General features: G+C 38.2%; 1 protein-coding gene across 7 annotated transcripts in view; it reads left to right on the forward strand.

The window, feature by feature from the left end:
• RASA2 (RAS p21 protein activator 2) overlaps positions 1–21220 on the forward strand; it is a 113673-nt gene that overhangs the window by 70402 nt on the left and 22051 nt on the right. For all 7 annotated transcript variants that reach the window (XM_064275524.1, XM_064275528.1, XM_064275525.1 and 4 more), the window contains 6 exons: positions 15034–15190; positions 15479–15627; positions 16478–16592; positions 16981–17055; positions 17783–17906; positions 20365–20471. In XM_064275524.1, the coding sequence (XP_064131594.1) occupies positions 15034–15190; positions 15479–15627; positions 16478–16592; positions 16981–17055; positions 17783–17906; positions 20365–20471 (727 nt within the window). The remainder of the gene's footprint in view (positions 1–15033; positions 15191–15478; positions 15628–16477; positions 16593–16980; positions 17056–17782; positions 17907–20364; positions 20472–21220) is intronic.

Here is a 21220-nt window from a genome sequence, read left to right on the forward strand (position 1 = left end):
AGTCACCTTCTCATTCCTTTCTTGCCTATTCAGTTCATTAGTAACGATATGTGTTCTTTATTCTGAAGCTTCTGTTACATGTTAAGATTAGATTGTTAGTATTAATGTCAGCTAGTTTTACTTTAGCCTAATGTGGATAATAGAATTCTATTTGAAGTTTTGAATAGGTAATATACTCACATGGTTCATAGTGCAGAGAGTAAAAGTCTCTCTTCCTCCGTGTCCCCCAGCTACTCAGTTGCCCTCTTCTGTGGCAACTACAGTTTTTAATATCTAGAAATATTTTATCTGTATATAGGCAAATATATACATATATCCTTGTCTCTCCCTTTACACAAATGGATGCGTGTTAATTCCTGCTCTGCATCTTGGTTTTTTTTATATAACAGTATAGTTGCTGTTAGTTGCCATCAAGTTGATTTCCAACTTATGGCAACCCCATGTGTGCAGTGTAGAACTGCTCCATAGGGTTTTCAAGGTTGTAAACTTTTAGAAGCAGGTCTCCAGGCCTTCCTTCTGAAGAGCCTCTGGGTGGGTCTGAATGGCCAACTTTTTGGCTAGTAGTAGAGCACTTAAGTGTTTGCACCACTCAGGGAATCCTTATAGTAGAACTTCAACAAATATATGTTGACTCTTGATAGTGAGCAAGAGTATGGACTCTGGAAGCAAACTGCCTTGATTCAAATCCCATCTCTGCCACTAACTACTCCTATGACCTTGGGCAAGTTACTTGACAGGACTGCTTTTGCTTTCTTTGGCTATAAAATAGGGATGATACTAATAGTACCTGCATCCTGAAGTTGTTAAGAGAATGAAATGAGTTAATGTAAAGTAAGCCTAAAGTTCTATGTCAGTGGGTAACATGTCCTATCATGGTTATTATTATTGCTACTCTTGTCACCATTATTCCACATTGGTACGTACAGATTTTTTACATCCTTTTTTTTATTTTCCCATGTACTGTATTATTATTTGGAATGTTATAAATAAGGGGAATCTTAGAGATAATCTAGTTCAGTCACATTTCACCAGTTGGTCAGAGAATATAATGTGTACAAAAATCATTGTGTGAAATAAAAAGAATAAATTGGTGCAATAATTTCGCCCAAATAACCAATATGTAAAAGTGAACACTAAGAAGATAGATATAAATATCTTTTCATGTTGTAACTTTTAATTTTGAAAGTAAAATTTAAATTAGTAAAATGGTGGGTTTTTTCCAACATAAATAAGCAGTTTGTACACATTTAAAACCAGGTTAGTATTTTTCCTGAGATGATTTTTGCTTTTCTTATTTTCTGATTTTGCAACCTTTTGTCCTCAAATGTTTTCTCTTTCTTTTTTGCCTCATGTTTTAATATGTCTTCTTCTTATTTGATTTAGAAAATGTAAGAAGTGTCCTGTCTTTTTAGTAGAAATCCATTGATCATGGTTATCTTTAGGGGAACAGAAAATATTCAGATGCTAATGGAGCTACCTCTGAGCAGTTATTTTCCGGCTTTGGTAGCATTAAATGAAAATAACGGCAGTTTGAAGGCGAAGCCAACATGCTGCTATAGACAGAAGCACCACATCATCCCTCTGCAACAAAGACCCAAAAAATTAAGTAAAAAAGAGACAAACGTCAATCCTGGAACCCTAAGCATCAAATGAGATAAAGAACTCAGCACAGAATAGAATAAGAAACTGACAGAGAAGAGAGAGTGAGGGAGAGATACAGAGCGGAGGTCCCTTATCAGCTGACACAACACAGAGTCACCATCTTGGACTCCTGTCAGAGATTGGTGGACAGGGAGTATGGAAAGCAGCTCCACGAAGCTCCCAGCAGGAGACAGAGCCACCTGGTAACCAGCGATACACGCTTTCCAACCCTCCATCCTACATCTCCCTGCTTGGCCTCTGCTGCTTCGTGGCAGGCCGTGGTCAGTCGACCACAAGGTGCCAGCTCCATGCCACCTGGATTTGCACCGCCCCCACCGGCTGGCTCCTTCAGTGCCTTTTCTTTGTTGCTGGTGTTGCTTTTTTTTTTTTTTTTGGCTTTTTTTGGTTTCTTCCCTCTCTTTCACCTCCTCCCCTTCCTTTCTCTCAAACACTTGTCTCTGTGTGCCATTTCCACTTCTTCTTAATAGGCTGTTAAGCCCCATTCAGATGGGGAACCGTTTCCCCGGTCCACACTGCCACATTGATGGGATCCCTGGCACCTTTTTCTTTTGTTTTTTTTTTCCTTTTTGTTTTTTTTTTTCATTTCTCGGTTTCTTGTCTCTCTCTACTTAAGTTCTTTTCCTGTCTCCTGAAAACCTGGCACTGTGTGCCATCTCTGCCCCTTCTAGCTGGACAGTACTGTTTGGCTTGGGAGCCACTTCCCCAACCTGCACAGCCGTGCTCGTGGGATCCCTGGGCGGGGGGGGGGTTCTTTTTTTATTATCATTTTTTTCGTTTTTCTTCATCTCTGTTTCTCGTCTCTCTCTACTTTTCCTGTCTCCTCAATACCTTGAACTGTGTGCCATCTCCGCCCCTTCTAGACAGGCTGTGCCCCAAGGCCTGGGAGCCACTTTCCCGATCGCTGGTGGGATCCCTGGGGACATTTCTTATGCATTTGTTTATCTGTCTCTTTTTTTCCCCCTTTTTTTCTTTTTTGCGTTTCTTCATTTCTCGGTTTCTTGTCTCTACACTCCAACTGCAAGCTCCCTCAGCATTTTTTTTTTTTTTTGGCTTGTTTCTTTCTCCTCTTTCCCATACCCACTTAGCTCCACACATCACAATCTCTCCCATTCCTCCTGCCTCTGCACCGCATGATGAACGTCACACCCCCAAGCAGCACGGGCATGGCCTACTGGAACCTGCCCTGCACTGGCCCCTGGCCTGCCCTGTCGGCCCCAGTACATGGCACAAACAATCCATCCCAGCCCCTCCCCTTCAACTGGACCTGCCCTGCTGTACCATAGCTGAGTGACTGGCTCTGCCCATTGGACAAGAAGGTGAAAAATATACCCACTGACAAGCAAGCAACAAAGAATGCACATCCCGTCTGTTCAGACATAACTGAATAAAAACAAAAAAGCAGGATGAAACAAACAAATCTACAATCAGTAAATGAAGAAAATAACTACTGAATGTCCCAAAGATAGTAGACAATATCAAAACATATGAAAAAGCAGGACAGGATGATTCCAGTGGGTGTCTAAAATAAAATGCCAGATGACTTTCCGGTAGACAAAAAGGCACTGGAACTACCTGGTAGGGAATTCACATCTTTAATATTCAGAGCTATCAAAAGATTTGAAGCAAAAAGGAGACAAAACTGGGGAAAAACATAGACAAATTCGTGGAAAAAACATACAAAATCACGGAAAAGACTGGCAAAATAATGGAAGAATTCAGAGGAATAATACAGGAATAAAATGTCAAATATAAATTCACAAGTAGAAATCGTACAGAAGCAACAGTTAGAAATCCAAAAGGTAAACAATAAGATTTCAGAAATGGGCAGTGTCATAGAAGGTCTGAGGAACAGGTTTGAAACAGTGGAAGACAGGATCAACAAAATTGAAGACAAATACTTGGATACCACTTTTCTTGAGGAAAAATCAGAAAAAAGAACAAAGAAAAATGAAACCCTGAGAATTATGTGAGATACAGTCAAAAGTAAAAATTTGCGATTGATCAGAGTTCCAGAACGGGGGGACAAAAAGGAAAACACAGAGAGGGTCATTGAAGAATTGCTCTCAGAAAACTTCCCTAATATCATAAAAGACGAAAAGCTGACCATCCAAGAAGCTCAACAAACTCCATATATAGGATAGACCCCAAAAGAAAATCATCAGGGTATATCATAACCATACTCACTAAAACCAAAGACAAAGAACCTTGAGAGCAGCTCAAGAAAAATGAAAAGTCACATACAGAGGGGAGGTAGTAAGACTAAGCTCTGATTACATGGCAGAAGCCGTGCAGGCAGGAAGGCAGTGGGGTGACATATTATAAAATCTTGAAAGAAAAAAATTGCCAACCAAGAATAATATATCCTGCAAAACTCTTGTTCAGGTATGTTGGTAAGATTAGGACTTTTCTAGGTAAACAGAAATCAAGGGAATATAAAAAAAACCAAACCAAACTTAAAAGAAATATTAAAGAGAGTTCTTCTGTTTAAGAACAAACAACATTAAGATGACAGCCTGAATCTAGGACGTGAGATCACACCAGCCAGATACCAACCTAGGAAATGGACTATCAAGGATTATTCAAAGCTAAAAGATTTATATCAGGGAACCAGAGAGGTTAATTTGTAAATGACAACAATGTCAGGACAATAAAAAAGGGCAGAAACAGTATAGGTATAGAATTTTCTAATGGAGAGGAAGGCAAGGCAATACCAAGTAATAAAAGACTGGTTCAAACCTAGGAAGATAAGGGTAAATTTCAAGGTAACCATAAATGAAGTTAACAAACCTACTCATCAAAATAAAGAAGAAAAACAAAGTCTCAGTAAAAACAAAATCTGCAAAACAAAAGAAATGAAAATAAATCACACACAAAAGGAATTCACAAGAGAGTAAAAGGAACAAAGAAGACGCCAGCACCACAAAAAGAAAGGGGGGGAGCACTACAAAATGACAGCAATAAACTCACATCTATCAGTAATCACAACCTCTTATCAGTAATCACACTGAATGTAAATGGCCTAAATGCACCCATAAAGAGACAGAGAGTGACAGAATGGATTTAAAAAAAAAAAAAACAAAAAACAGGATCCATCTATACACTGTCTACAAGAGATACACCTTTAGAAACAAAGATACAAAGTTATTAAAAATCAAAGGATAGAAAAATATCAAGCAAACAGCTACCAAAAAAGAGCAGGAGTGGCCATACTAATCTCAGGTAAGATAAACTGTAAAACAAAATCCACCACAGAATACAAAGAAGGGTTTTATATAACCATTACTTAATGATTAAAGGGACGATCCATCATGAAGACATAGCTGTAATATCTATGCACCTGCTGACACAGCTCCGAAATACATAAACTCTAACAGCACTGAAAAGAGAAATTGACAGTTCCGTAGTAATAGTAGGAGACTTGAACACATCACTTGGTAAAGGACAGAACATCTAGAAAGAAACACAACAAAGATACAGACGATCTAAATGCCACAGTCAGCCAACTTGAACTCATAAACATATATAGAACACTGCACCCAACAGCTGCAAAGTATACATTCTTCTCCATTGCACATGGAACGTTCTCCAGAACAGACCACATCTTAGGCCACAAAGCAACCCTCAACAAAATCCAAAGAACTGAGATAATACAAAGTATCTTCTCTGATTACAATGCCATCAAAGGAGAAATTAACAACAGGAAGAGCAAGGAAAAATATTAATTACATGGAGGCTGAATAATACCCTGCTTAATAACCACTGGGTAATAGAAGAAATCAAAGATGGAATCAGAAAATTCCTAGAATCAAACAACAGTGAAAATGCATCATACCCAAAGTTTTGAGACACAGCAAAGGCAGTGATCAGAGGTCAACTTATAGCAATAAATGCACACATCACAGAAGAAAGGAATAAAATCAAAACATTAGCTACACAACTTAAAAAAATAGAGAACAGCAAAAGAAGCCCACAGCCACCAGAAGAAAGAAAATAATAAAGATCAGAGCAGAAATAAAATAGAGAATACAAAACCAAAAGTTGGTTCTTTGAAAGGATCAAAAAAATCGACAAACTTCTGGCCAAATTGACAAACACAGGAGAGGACACAAATAATTCAAATAATTGATATGGGCAACATTACAACAGATCCAACTGAAGTAAAAAGAATCATAACAAAATATTACGAGAAACTATACTCCAACAAATTTGAAAACCTAGAGGAAATGGACGAATCTCTAGAAACACAGTGCCTACCCAAGCTAACACAAAATGATGTTGAAAATCTGATCAGATCCATAGCAAGAGAAGAGATTGAAAAGGTAATAAACTCCCAACCAAAAAAAAGCCCTGGTCCAGATGGCTTCACTGGAGAATTCTATCAAACATCAGAGAAGAGCTTACCAGTACTACTCGAACTATTTCAGAACATAGAAAAAGAAATGATATTTCCGAATTCATTCTATGAAGCCAGCATAACCCTGATACCAAAACCAGGCAAAGATGCCACAAAAAAAAAAAAGAAAGAAAATTACAGACCAATATCTCTCATGAATATAGATGCAAAAATTCTCAACAAAATTCTAGCCAGTAGAATTCAGCATCATACAAAAAAAATAATACACCACAACCAAGTAGGATTCGTACCAAGTATGCAAGGATGGTTCAACATAGGAAATCAGTCAACATAATCTACCACTTAAATACAAGAATCCAGTGATCATCTCAATTGATGTAGAACAGGCATTCAGCAAAGTCCAACATCCATTCCTGATAAAAACTCTAAATCAAATAGGTATAGAAGGGAAATTCCTGAATATAGTAAAGGGCATCTATACAAAACCAACAGCCAGCATCATTCTTAATGGAGAGAAGCTGAAAACATTCCCCTTGAGAACAGGAAAAAGATAAGGATGCCCTTTATCACCATTTCTATTTAACATTGTGCTGGAAGTCCTAGCTAGAGCAGTAAGGCAAGAAAAAGCAATAAAGCGTATCCAGATTGGTAAGGAGGAAATAAAACTGTCCCTATTTGTGGATGCTGATAAGTATACATAGAAAACTCAAAAGACTCCACGATTAAACTACTGGAACTAATAGATTCAGCAAATTAGCAGGATACAAGGTAAACATACAAAAATCAGTTGGATTCCTATACACTAATGAAGAGAAAGACAAAAAGGAAATAAGGAAAACAATACCACTTGTAATAGCCCCTAAAAAAAATAAAAGACTTAGGAATAAATCTAACCAGGGATGTAGAAGACCTATGCAAAGAAAACTACAAAACACTACTGCAAGAAATCAAAAGAGATCTACATAAATGAAAAAACATACCATCCTCATGGATAGGTAGACTCAACATTGTGAAAATGATGATTCTGCCCAAAGCAATTTACAAATACAGTGCAATCCCGAGCCAAATACCAACATTCTTTAAAGAGATAGAAAAAGTAATCATTAACTTTATATGGAAAGGGAAGAAGTCCAGATGAGTAAAGCACTATTGAAGAAGAATAAAGTAGGAGGATTTGCACTTCGTGACCTCAGAACCTGCTATAGAGTGACGGTAGTCGAAACAGCCTGGTACTGGTACAACAACAGATACATTGACCAGTGGAACAGAATTGAGAACCCAGATGTAAACCTGTCCACCTACAGTCACCTGATCTTCGACACAGGACCAAAGTCCATGAGGTGTCGGGTCTTTTTAATAAATGAGAAGGTGGACGGGTCTTTTTAATAAATGAAACAGGACCCTTACCTCACACCATACACAAAAACTAATTCAAGGACCTAAATATAAAACCCAAAACTATAAAGATCATAGAAGAAAAAATAGGGTCAACGCTAGAGGCCCTAATACATGGCATTAACAGGATACAAATCATAACTAACACACAAACTCCAGAAGATAAGCTAAATAACTGCAATCTTCTAAAAACTAAACAGTTATCCTCATCAAGACTTCACCAAAAGAGTAAAAAGAGAACCTACGGAGTTGGAAGAAATTTTTGGCTGTGACAGATCCAACAAAGATCTAATCTCTAAAATCTACGAAAAAACCCAACACCTCTGCAACAAAAAGACAAATCAGTTAAAAAATGGGCAAAGGAAATGAACAGACCATTTCACCAAATAAGACATTCAAGCACCTAACAGACACGTGAGGAAATGCTTGCAATCACTAGCCATTAGAGAAATGCGAATCATAACCACGGTGAGATACCATCTCACCCTGGCATTACTGGCACGAATCAGAAAAACAGAATAAATGTTGGAGAGGCTGTGGAGAGACTGGAACTATTATGCAGTGCTGGTGGGAATGCAAAATGGTTCAACCATTTTGGAAAACAATGTGGTGTTTCCTTAGAAAGCTCTAAATAGAAATACCATATGATCCAGAAATCCCACTCTTAGGAATATATGCTAGAGGTATAAGAGCCATCACACAAATAGACACATGCACACCCATGTTCATTGCAGCATTGTTGACAATAGCAAAAAGATAGAAACAACCTAAGTGCCCATCAGCAGATGAATGGATGAACAAACTGTGGTACATACACAAAATGGAGTACTACGCAACGATAAAGAACGATGAATCTGCGAAGCATCTCACAACATGTTTGAATCTGGAGGGCGTTATGCTGAGTGAAATAAGTCAATCACAAAAGGGCAAATATTGTATGAGACCACTACTGTAAAAACTGATGAAAAGATTTACACACAAAAAGAAACAGTCTTTGATGGTTATGAGGGAGCGGAGGGGTTAGGATAGAAAAACACTAAATAGGTAAGTGGTAACTTTGATGAAGGGTAAGATAGTACACAATACTGGGGAACCTAGCACAACTTATACAAGGCAAGGTCATGGAAGCTCCGTAGACACATCCAGACTCCCTGCGGGACTGAATTACTGGGCTGAGGGCTGTGGGGACCATGGTCTCAGGGACCATCTAGCTCAACTGGCATAACATAGTTAATAAAGAAAATGTTCTGTCTTCTACTTTGGTGAGTAGTGTCTGGGGTGATACTTAAAAATTAAGATACTCCACTGGTCTCACCCATTTCGGAGCAAGGGAGAATAAAGAAGACTAAAGATACAAGGGAAAGATTAGTCCAGAGGAGTAATGGACCACATCTACCACGGCCTCCACTAGACTCAGCCCAGCACAACTAGATTGTGCCTGGCTACCACCACTAACTGCTCTGACAGTTATCACAATAGAGGGTCCTAGACAGAGCTGGAGAAAAATGTAGAACAAAATTCTAACTCACAAAAAAAGAGCAGTCTTTTACTGGCATGACAAACTGGAGAAACCCCGAGAGTATGGCCCCTGGACACCCTTTTAGCTCAGTAATGAAGTCACTCCTGAGGTTCGTCTTTCAGCCAAAGGTTAGACAGGCCCATAAAACAAAATGAGACTGAAGGGACACACCAGCCTAGGGGCAGGGACTAGAAGGCAGGAAGGGACAGGAAAGCTGGTAATAGGGAGCCCAAGGTCTAGAAGGAAGATTGTCGACGTGTCATGGAGGTGTTAACCAGTGTCATGAAACAGTATGTGCACTGTTTAATGAGAAGCTAGTTTGTCCTGTAAACCTTCACCTAAAATAAAAAAGAAAAAGTGTAGTTTTTATCTGCCTACCTCAATTTTAATTACACAGACCTATGGTAAAAATTTTCAAATGCTGAGTTTTTTCTCTTACCAAAAAAAAACCCAAAACAAAACCCTCTCTCATCGAGTCAGTTTCGACTCACAGGGACTCTGTAGGACAGGGTAGAACTGTTGATAGTTTCCAAGGAGTAACTAACTGGTGGGTTCAAACTGCCAGCCTTTTGGTGGTTAGCAGCCGAGCTCTCGTATTTCTGTTAAGGGGGCTGTCAAAACTGCTGACTCTTGAGAGCTTAAGGATAGCTTTTATGTCTCCCTAATTGTGAATGAAAAAAATTCGTGTGAAGGAATTGAATGCTACTTTCAATTAATAAAAACCAAAACCAAACCCACTGCCGTCAAATCGATTCCGACTCATAGTGACTCTATAGGACAGAGTAGAACGGCCTGATAGGGTTTCCAAGGAGCGCCTGGCGGATTCGAACTGCTGACCTCTTGGTTAGCAGCTGTAGCACTTAACCACTAAGTGACCAGAGTTTCCTTTCAATTAATAATTCCTCTTTATTTACTGTTTCCTATTCTTTCATACTGAAATACTTTATCATTCAAAAACTGAAGAAATATATTTGAGACTTTTCTTGAGGCACTGGGGTTTTTTTTTTTTTTTTTTTCTTGCTAGACCATAAAAAGGCATGCCAAAATGCCAAAACAAAACCCATTGCGGTCAAGTTGCTTCTGACTCATAGGGACCCTATGGGACAGAACAGAACTGCCCCATAGAGTTTTCTAGGCTGTGATCTTTGTGGAAGCAGACTGCCACATCTATATCCTGAGGAGCTGCTGGTGGATTTGAACCACTGACCTACCCCCTAACAAATTAGCAAATCTGGAGATTTTTCTCTTTAGCTCTGATTTATACAAGAGGACATTGGTGGTTCGGTGGTAGAGTTTTCGCCTTCCATCCAGGAGACCTGGGTTTAATTACTGGCCAGTAGACCTCATACACAGCCACCGTCCATCTGTTAGGGGAAGTGTGTGGGGGGTGTTGCTGTGATGAATCAGAGGCGGATTATCCAATGAGTAAGGTCAGCATGGGCTTACTTGTGCTTACTTACTAATCTGTAGTGAACAATTTCACATTTTTTTTCCAAGAGATCAAAGACCCTGCTTCTAGGTATGACTGGCATCTGTCTCCCAGCCCCACAGCACCTTCTTACAGAATCAAGGCCATTTTCCAAATTTAAAACCCCTGATGAGCTGATGACCCAGTAAGCAAGGTGTAAACATGGACTTACTTGGGCTTACTTACTAACCTGTAGTGATCAATTTTGTTTCAGAGGAGCTTTCAGACTATGATGGCTAGGAAGAAAGGCCTGGCAGTCTACCTCTGAAAAATCAGCCAGTGAAACCCTATATATCACAATAGTCAGATTTTCAACCCATCATGGGATGGCACGGGGCTGTGCAACGTTTCATTCCGTTGTGTCTGAGGTTCCCATGAGTCAGGGGCCACCTTGACAGCAGCTGACAACAGCAACGTAATTCACAGGGATCCTCTGGGTAGCTTATTAAAGTGAGCCTTTGTAATAATGTCTTAAAATCATGATCACATTTAGATAGTTATACGAATAAGTACATTTATATATAGTTTTTATCTGCATGAGTCCTTGGTGGTGTTGCAAATGGTTCACATGCTCGGCTGTTGACCGAAAGACTGGAAGTTTGAGTCTGCCCAGAGACACCTAGGAAGAAAGGGTTGGAAATCTAATGAATCAGCCATTCAAAACTATGGAGCACAGTTCTACAGTAACACACATAGTGTCGCTATGAGTCAGAGTCAACTTGACAGCAACCGTTTATTATTTACATGTTGAAGTGGTGGCAGTTTTATGTATGTATGTTATGTAAAAAACATTTACATACTGTTTACTGTATGCCAGTGACTATTCTAAGTGCTTGTACTTCTTACTTTTTAGGACTGTTGTAAGGATTAGATGAGCTACACAATTTTTTATATTAACTATACAAAAGTATTCGGCTATGCAGATCGTAACAAATTATGGATAACAAGGAATGGGAATTCCAGAACACTTAATCGTGCTCATGAGGAACCTATACATAGACCAAGGGGCAATAGTTCAGACAGAACAAGGGGAAATTGCATGGCTTAAATTCAGGAAAGGTGTGCATCAGGGTTGTATCTTTTCACTATACTTAGTCTGTATGTTGAGTAAATAACCCAAGAAACTGGACTGTTTGAAGACGAACACTAGGATTAGAGGGAAACTCAACAGTCTGTGATGTGCAGATGACATAACCATGCTTGCTGAAAGCGAAGAGGATTTGAAGTACTTACTGATGAAGATCAAAGACTACAGCCTTCACTATGGGTCACACCTTAATATAAAACAAAAATTCTCACATCTGGACCAGTAACACACATCATGATAAATGGAGAAAAGATTGAAATTGTCAAGGATTTCATTTTACTTGGATCCACAATCAATGCTCATGGAAGCAGCAGTCAAGAAATCAGACAACGCATTGCATTGGGCAAATCTACTGCAAAATACCTCTTTGAAGTTTTAAAAAGCAAAGATATCACTTTGATGACTAAGGTGCATCTGACCCAAGTCAGGATCTTTTCAGCTTTTTATATGCATATGAACACTGGATAATGAAAAAAGAAGACAGAAAAAGAATTGATGTATTTGAACTGTTGTGTTGGCGAAGAATATTGAATATATGGTGGACTGCCAAAGGAATGAACAAATCAGTCTCAGGAGAAATACAGGCAGAATGTTCCTTAGAGCAAGGATGATGAGACTTTAACTTCCTTACTCTGGATATATCAGAAAAGACCAATTAGAAAAGAACATCATGTTTGGTAAAGTGGAGGGTCAGCAAAAACGAGGGAAGCCCTCCGTGAGATGGATTGACGTGTGGCTGCAACTGTAGGCTCAAACACACCAGTCATTTTCAGGATGGTGCAGGATCAGACAGTGGTTCGTTCTGGTACACGTAAGGGTGCCATGAGTCAGACCTGACTCGATGGCAACTTAAAACAACAACGTAGGTGATAAATATAAAAATTAAGTGTCAGAATTACTGAGTTTCCTTTATGAAAAGCATTCCAGCTAATAAATGGAGAATGATAGAATTATAAAATTATCACTTTGTAGTCTGTGATGGGAAGCCCTGGTGGCGTAGTAGTTAAGTGCTACGGCTGCTAACCAAAGGGTCTGCAGTTCAAACCCGCCAGGAGCTCCTTGCAAACTCTATAGGACAGTTCTACTCTGTCCTGTAGGGTCACTATGAGTCGGAATCGACTCAACAGCACTGGGTACTGGGTTAGCCTTTGATGATTAATGGCTCTAAGCAGTGATCATCAGTGTCTGCTAAAGTCACAAAAAGAGAAACAATCAGATGTTAGTGGCTCCTGGTAGAACTACACAATGTTGTTTATGAAATGTTTCTGCCAGAACATCAAATCTGAATCTTACCAGTCATCTAGATCTAACTGAGGAAACATACCTACAGGAAATGGCAGAGGAACGTGTTACATGGCATCTTGGAGATAAAGATAAACTTAACTCAATCCCAAATGTGGGAACTGTAGGACAAACCACCTGGTTTCTTGGTGGTGGTGGGGACATCTATAGATTAAAAGAAACTTAAGAAACCTATGAGCCAATCACAATATATGGGCTTTACTTGGATTTGAACACATTGTAGGAAACCATTTATGATAAATTTGGGAGGATTTGAATGCTTACTGGATAATGATAATTTTTTAGTTCTTCTATATATCTATGAATCAATGGCACTGGGTGTGGGTATATATATATATATAATATTTATAGATGTAATTATAAGGTTCCTGGAGATTGCATCAAAGTAATGCAGGAATGGGAGGAGCGGAGTGAGCGGGGGTATGGCTGAAAAAAGATTGGCCTTGAGTGACAACTGTTGAAGCCAGGTGATGGGCACATGCAAGTTCACTCTACTACTATTCTCTCTACTTTTCCATGATAAAAAGTTAAAATAAAAAACACTATGGATTTCTGGTTTTGATCCTACAAAATTCTCTTGACTTCTAAACATTTTTCATTCCTTGGATATTTAACACTACCTATAAAAAAATTTTTTTTATGTGTGTGTGTGTGCGCATGTGTGTATTTTTTGCCTTTTACTTACCTAAAAGTATTACATGGAAATCTGATTTTTTTTCAAATAAAATCATTTCCAGTGTAGTCCCACTATTAATATAGTAAAGCTATTTATAAATCTTCAATTTCTAGCTTTTTAAAAAATAACTTCATATTTTTATATATAGGATTTACTTAAAACAAGGTCACCTGTGCCTTCTTGAAAGAGCCTTAGTGATGTACCAGTTAAGCACTCAGCTGCTAACCAAAAGGTTGGTGGTTCAGACCCACACAGCGGCTCAGAGGTGAAAAACCTGGCAATCTGTTCTCATGAAGATTACAGCCAAGAAAACCTTGTGGGTCAGTTCTCTGTCAAAGAGTTGTTATGAGTCAGAATCGACTTGACAGCACCTAACAACAGCAACAACATGCCTTCTTGTGATACAGCGTCAATTTCAGCTAATTTCCTCTTAAATTTAGTTGGTAAAAATTTGTTTTTGATAATACACTGGATTTTAAGGAAGTTTTACTTTTTATTTATTTTTTTCTAAACCTGAAAGCTAATCAGACTCTTTTTTTTTTTCTTTTTTCACTTTTTCTTTTCTCCACAATCTGACAGTACATTCCCTTTTCCCACCCTGGGTTCCTTCTGTCCATTTGACCAGTTCTAGTTCCTGTTCCTTCCTGCCTTCACACCCTGCTTTTGGACAGGAGCTGCCCGTTTGGTCTCATATTTCAGGGGTTCCTCAAGTCTCTGTCAGACCATTAAGTCTGGTCTTTTTACGTGGGTTTGAATTCTGTTCTACATTTTTCTCCTACTCTGTCCAGGACTCTGTGTTGTGTTCCCTGTCAGGACAGTCATTGGTGGTAGCCAGGCACCATCTAGTTCTTGTGGTCGGTCTCAGGCTAATGGAGTCATTGGTTCATTTGGTCCTTTAGTCCTTTGGGCTAGTGTTTTCCTTGTGTCGTTGGTTTTCTTCATTCTCCTTTGTTCCGAGTGGGGTGACCCATAGATGTATCTTAGATGGCCGCTCACAAGTTTTTAGGACCCCAATGGGATGTGGAATATTGTCTTTATAAACTATGTTATGCTGGTTGACCTGATGTCCCCTGAAACTATGGTCCCCAGGTCCCAGCACCGGCTACTCTGTCCCTCGAAGTGTTTGGATGTGTCTAGGAAACAGCTTTCCTTTTGCTTTAGTCCAGTTGTGTGGACTTCCACGATATTGTGTGTTGTCCTCTGTCCTATAGGGCCACTATGAGTCAAAATCGACCTGACAGCACTGGGTCTTGTTTGGGTTGGTCCCTCCCATCACCAAAGTTGACCCTTGTCTACTATCTACTTAGTAGTAAAACTCTTATTTAATCCCTTTGAGATCTTAATTTTTATTTTAGCTATACTTTGTGCTTCCTGGATAAAATTCTATTTACAGCTTTCTAGTCCTACCAAATGAAGCCTCCTTAACGGACTGGAGGTTATGATGTTTCCTAACCTTGATGATTAAGCTGACCGTTTTGATTTAGTTTTTTTATAGTTTAGCTGTTTACTTACCTCACTGGCTTAGATGCTCCTTACAACCACATACCACTGATTATATTTTTTATTTTAGGTACTTGCTACAACCAAAAGACAATGGAAATAAATCTTCCAAAACTGATGACCTAGGGTCTCTTCGGTTAAATATATGTTACACAGAAGACTATGTGCTTCCTTCAGAGTACTATGGGCCTTTGAAGACTTTGCTGCTAAAATCGCCAGGTGTCCAGGTACTGGAAAAATACTAAAATGATGAAGAAAAGATTTCAGAGTAGCAAGTCTTATTAAAGCAGCAAATGTATATGTTTAATTTATCTGAGCACGTGTAATGGGATTGTGATCAGTGAGCTCCAAATTTCATCTGTACTGAAAAATGCAGAAAATTAAGTATTACTCGATACAACATAGTTAACAAACATATTTGAATTACTTTTACAGGTTAGTGATTGAAAATTTAATCATGTGCCATGAAAATTTAATCTTGATTTTGTGCTTGTTTCCATCTTTCTGTCTTCTAGCCCATATCTGCCTCAGCTGCTTACATTTTGAGTGAAATATGTCGAGATAAAAACGATGCTGTTTTGCCTCTTGTGCGACTGCTGCTGCGCCATGATAAACTTGTTCCTTTTGCTACTGCAGTGGCTGAATTAGACTTGAAGGATACGCAGTAAGAGTTGGATCTTACTGAATGTTAATTACGTGTTGTGGAGATTGAACTTCGCTTGCCGGGTTGTTTTCGTAATCCGAGTTCTTTTCTATTGAGCTAAGCTTACTGTCTAGTAGGCTGAGGAGAACTGCTTAGCAAGTGATAAAAGGCAGTTCTTTAAATTATAAACATTATCTGCCAGCAGTAAAGATAACAATTAATGAGGGATTTTTTTTTTTTTTTTTTTTAGTGAAGAAATTTTCCTTGTTACTAATCTTCTCTTACTGCAGTGAGTCCATGTCACAGATAAAACACCAGGGCAGCTGGTTTTTCTTTTCCTTATCCATTATGTATTAACTCCCTATGCACATGTGTGACATAAAAAGCAACCATGTGGCTTCCCACTCCCATCACAGTTCAAGACAGTTATTTATATTTATCAAACCAAACCCATTGCCATTGAGTTGATTCCAATTCATGGCGACTCTGTGTTTCAGAGTAGTACTGAGCTCCATAGAGTTTTCAGTAGCTGTAATCTTACAGAAATAGACCAGCAGGCCTTATTTGAACTGCCAACCTTTTGCATAGTAGTTGACGCACACACATACATATACTTTGTTTTTGTGGTCCATAAACATCCCAAATATTTAATCTACTTCGTTTCCTTTTTTTTTGCTTGTTCTTGTTTCTTCATATTCAACTTGTTTTCCTACATGTTTGAAAAGTTTGAAAAACCGAATGGCAGAGTTTTAAGGGGATGATAAAAATTATTAAAATTTTAAATATGACCAAAGTCACGTATCTCTTATTATTGGTTTCATAATCTTTGTTTACTACACTTGGTTTCACTTTATTTGTATTTCTGTTTCAGAGAGGCAAACACAATTTTTAGAGGCAACTCCTTGGCTACCCGGTGTCTGGATGAGATGATGAAAATAGTGGGACGGCACTACCTGAAAGTAACTTTAAAACCTATTCTAGATGAGGTACAGGATATACTTCTGTTAATGATAGTTTGTGGCGTTAAAACATTTCTTTAATTAAGTGACCTATTAATGAGAATTATATATCCATCTGTGTATTACTGAAAGAATAAGGCTGAACACTTTACACGCAAAATAAATGATGTACTTTTCTATAGACAGGTTTTTACTCAAAGGAAACACTGTCGTAAAATCTGCATAATTATTTCTTTGTTACTGATTTGTGTGCTAGATATTCAGCTATGATAAATAATTTTATATAGTTCTTTTACTATATTGTATTTATAGTTTTAATATCTATAATTAGCCTTTATTTGAAAAACAATAATTATTTTCATTTCGCCAGATTATTTAGAAAAAAACATTAACTAGAAAATGCATTTATTTTCAGATATGTGAATCCTCAAAGTCCTGTGAAATTGATCCTATTAGATTGAAAGAAGGAGATAATGTGGAAAATAACAAGGTACGTCTTCGTTGTATTTATAACTGCATATGAGATCGGTCTTACTGGTATACCTGTTTCCCACTTACATTGTAATAATGCAGTTTGGAGGGGAGTAGTACTGTTTGTTCTTTGCATAATGCCCTTAGAAATGGCAGCATTTGCTATGCTAGTTTTTAGAATATTGGTTTTTTTTGTCATTGGACTTCATTTTATATTTGTTCTTTTTGATTGTCTCTCTTTTCGCTCCAGTAACAATAATGGGTTAAGGCCATATCTAGTTCCAACCCCCATTCTGGCCGTTCCTTTGGGATTAAATTGATCAGGCGAAGTGGCACAATGACTTGGTGAATTAATAGTTTTAGTTGCCCCTGGGAAGACAGTGAGTGTGTTAGCGTCACAAGTTTTGCCTACAGTAGACATCGGTGCCATGCTGTCCGTGTGCCTGCCTATCCGAGTTATTTCCCTGGCTTCCATTCAGGTTATTTTACCCTCTTTTGCTTCTTGTGATGTTTATTCCATACTTTTACGTCTTATATCTGGCTAGTCTAAATTTAATTTATAAAATTAGGTCAGAATATAAATTGTCCTTTAACTGTGAATGAGTTTGCAGAGGGGAAGCATGGCTTTAGAATACTAGATAGGGACTTTCTAATAAGCTTTATGTTCATTGCTTATTTTTTTCATAAAGGCTACTGGAGATGTGTGAAAGTCAAAACCTTAATGTTTACCTTTTTAAATCCTACAGGAAAATCTGCGCTACTATGTAGATAAGTTGTTCAGTACAATTGTAAAATCAAGTATGAGCTGCCCCACTGTAATGTGTGATATCTTTTCTTCTCTAAGGCAAATGGCTACTCAAAGATTTCCTAGTAAGTGCCTTGTATTACTAAAACATGCCGTTTCTTTTTCTATATTTGATTTTTTTTCTAGGTATTTATTATGTATTTGGTTTGTGTGAAATGTTTAAGGTTTATAGGTGGTCTTCTTTGGTTTGTCAAAATGGTTCTACCCTTTTTATAAAATGTCCTTGTACTCTGAAAAACGAATGTTTTATTTTAATACAGTGGCAACTTTATACCAAGTACAGGTCAGAATCACCATTATTTTTCAAAAAGGCAAAAATTTGGAAGTGTATAGCATGAGATAAGTAAATATTTATGCCAGGTGCTTAGGAGATTGTTAAAGATACTAAAAAAAGTATCTTCATTTTCTGTACCAACTACCATTTCCACTATTCATGCATTCAGCTAGTCAGAATCTTTCATCCTATACAGTTAACTAGATTTTCTCACACTGCGTAACAGTTTGAAAATACTGAAGTTTTGGTAGTGAGAGGTTTTCATGGAAATGATCTTAGATGTTAGAAACATCTCTGTTGCAACATACTGTGTGGAATTTTGAGGTACAGGTATCAATAACTAGTATGCGTTAATTTTATAAGACTAGCTACATCAAGGCTTTACTTGGGAAGAAAGGTTTTGTAAAATTAAGAGTTGCTATCTCTGACTGTCAGTCCTTAGAATTATTCTAGTTTTAATACATCTCTGATATGTAAATAAATTTTCCAGACCTGCCTGAATGGGCTTGGTGGGGTGGGTGTGAGAGAGTAAGGCAGCTACTTAAATTATCAGTCTCACCCAGCTGTGTGAAACTCTAAGTATGTTTTTGTAACCACCTGAAGAGATCTTGCTATTTTACCATATCCCTTTAAGTGTGTGCATGTGTGCACACATGCGTGCACACGTGCGCAGTTGATTGCCCCTCTGCTGAATTGACACAGTAATGAAGTGGTGGGGCCGAGTTGTCTGACTAACATGCAGGTAAATTTAGCCCAGATGTTTTTGCTAGTTATAGCAAAAGACATAAACCAAAACCAAACCTATTGCCATCTAGTCAAATCCGACTCGTAGCAACCCTATAGGACAGAGCAGAACTGCTCCATAGGGTTTCCAAGGAGCACCGGCTGGATTCTAACTGCTCACCTTTTGGTTAGCAGTCAAGCTCTTAACCACTACACCACCAGGGTTTCCAAGACATAAACAGTTATCTTCAAATGAGTATACTAAATCTAGCCTTGGTAAGAAAAGTAAAGGGAACAGAGACATTAATGTAATGGAAAGATGAAGTGCTGATTGAAATTGTTTAAGAGTGAGTTAGATCATGATGACTACATTGAATGCTTAATGAGCGAGCAGGCACATTGCTAGTCTGCATTGTCTCCTCCTCGCATCTTCACAGCACTGAACGAGATAGCACTGCTCCTGTTAGGTAGACGACGACAAAGCCAGGGGCCAAGCAGGGTCTCGGACTTAGCCTGACGTCCTCCAGAGCACATGCTACTGATCACTGTATCCCACCAGTGCTCTCGGCCTTAAATATGCTTTAGCCATTTAATTCTCGTTTACATAAATGATCTAAAACAGATTTTATAGTTTTTTAAATAACTCCTTAGCTGTCCTTTTGTTGGCCTAAATATAAATATGTCTTCGTATCCTCAGTAGGCTACGGTTTTGATAGTTTTGTTGCAGTAAAATACTTTCATAGTCTCTCATTTATTCTCTCTGCCCTGGTAGGAAGGATAGGAAAGAGGAGGCAGTGGGTAGGAAGCAAGTATTATTAGACCTACAGATTAAATGACTTGTCAGTGGTTACCTAGAGAGTGACTTGTCACAGTTAAAACTCGTACCAGATCCAGGGAATCTTTGCCTCACCACCTGCTTCTCCACCATCTGACTTTCGGATTAAGGGGTGACTTTTTTCTTGTGTGAGATGAAACCTGTAGGTGAATGATCAGAGGCACAACAAGCCTTATCTTCATCTGTATTTTTATATGGAATATTGATAGCTTTTTTTAAGTAAAGATTTCTGACTGATTGTTTTTATTGCACATCCATTGCTATTATCAGACTTCTTGAGGGGAAAATTGAAATAATATCCAAAAACTGAAAACCACCTCCTTAGGGGCTTCAGTGTGACCACTAGGTAGTGCTAGATGCTACTTGTGTTTTTATTGTTATAATTTAAGGAATCGCTTCTTACAGTTGAGAAGAGAGGTTTTTTTTTTTTTCAAATTAAAATATTTTTGGAAATCTAGCAGCTTTGCCTTTCATTTTCTGTATTTCTTTCAGATTTTTTTGTAGTCATAGGATTTATTTCTTTAATTTAATCCCAAATCATTACTATCATTTCATCAACCCAGTCCTTGCTAGGCAAATGATATCGGTCTCCAGCTTAGTTCCCATGGTTTTTCCATACTTCTTCCTTGGTCCTCTTGGTTTTGTAGTTCAGTGTTTTTGTGCATGACGTCTCGCCACTTTCTCCCTGCAGATGACCCTCATGTTCAGTATTCTGCAGTGAGCAGCTTTGTGTTTCTTCGCTTCTTTGCCGTAGCCGTAGTATCACCTCATACTTTTCATTTGCGACCTCATCATCCAGTAAGTGTTTGTTCTTCTCAAAGCTCTATTCCATTTTTATTTGTTTTTATTAAAATGAAGAAAACAAAATAGCAGGCTAATTTCACTTGGCTGGTTTTTTTATAATTGATTCTTAAATTACTGGGCATTTTTCTTGGTCATTTCAGTCTGTCAGGTAAAGCTGAAAATTATATTTCTATGTTTTGTTGGTGGTGTTTTTAAAAGATATCCCATAAGGGTGCCAAAATGTTGATAATTGTTGAAGCTTGGTGGTGGGTACAAAGGGGTTTCATTATACTTTCCCCTCTGCTTTTGTGTATGGTATGTTTATAAATTGCCTTAATATAAGGGTTTGGGGTAGTTTTTTAGGTAGCTACACATTTTTTTTTTTTACACATTTAGTTTTTTGTTTTTTTAGCAGAACCTACTGTCTTGATTATATTAAAATAACTTAATCTTGTAGATATATTTAAATCTCATAGAAATTTTAGGAGACTAATTTCTGAAAGGTATAGAAACTTTTAGTAGAACATAACTTGTTTGGTATCTCCATATTATTACTTTCATTCCTCTGAAGTGATACTGTAACTATATGAGATTTCAGTCTTCTTTAAAGCATACAATCTTTTTGTTCTGGGAAAAAAAAACACCCAAACCCGTTGCTGTGGAGTCAGCTCCAACTCGTAGTGACCCTGTGGGACAGATTAGAACTGCCCCGTGGGTTTCCAAGGAGCAGCTGACAGAGTCAAACTGCCGACCCTTAGGATAGC

Source organism: Loxodonta africana, chromosome 23 (assembly GCF_030014295.1).
Source record: "Loxodonta africana isolate mLoxAfr1 chromosome 23, mLoxAfr1.hap2, whole genome shotgun sequence".
In the NCBI taxonomy this organism is placed as follows: Eukaryota; Metazoa; Chordata; class Mammalia; order Proboscidea; family Elephantidae; genus Loxodonta; species Loxodonta africana.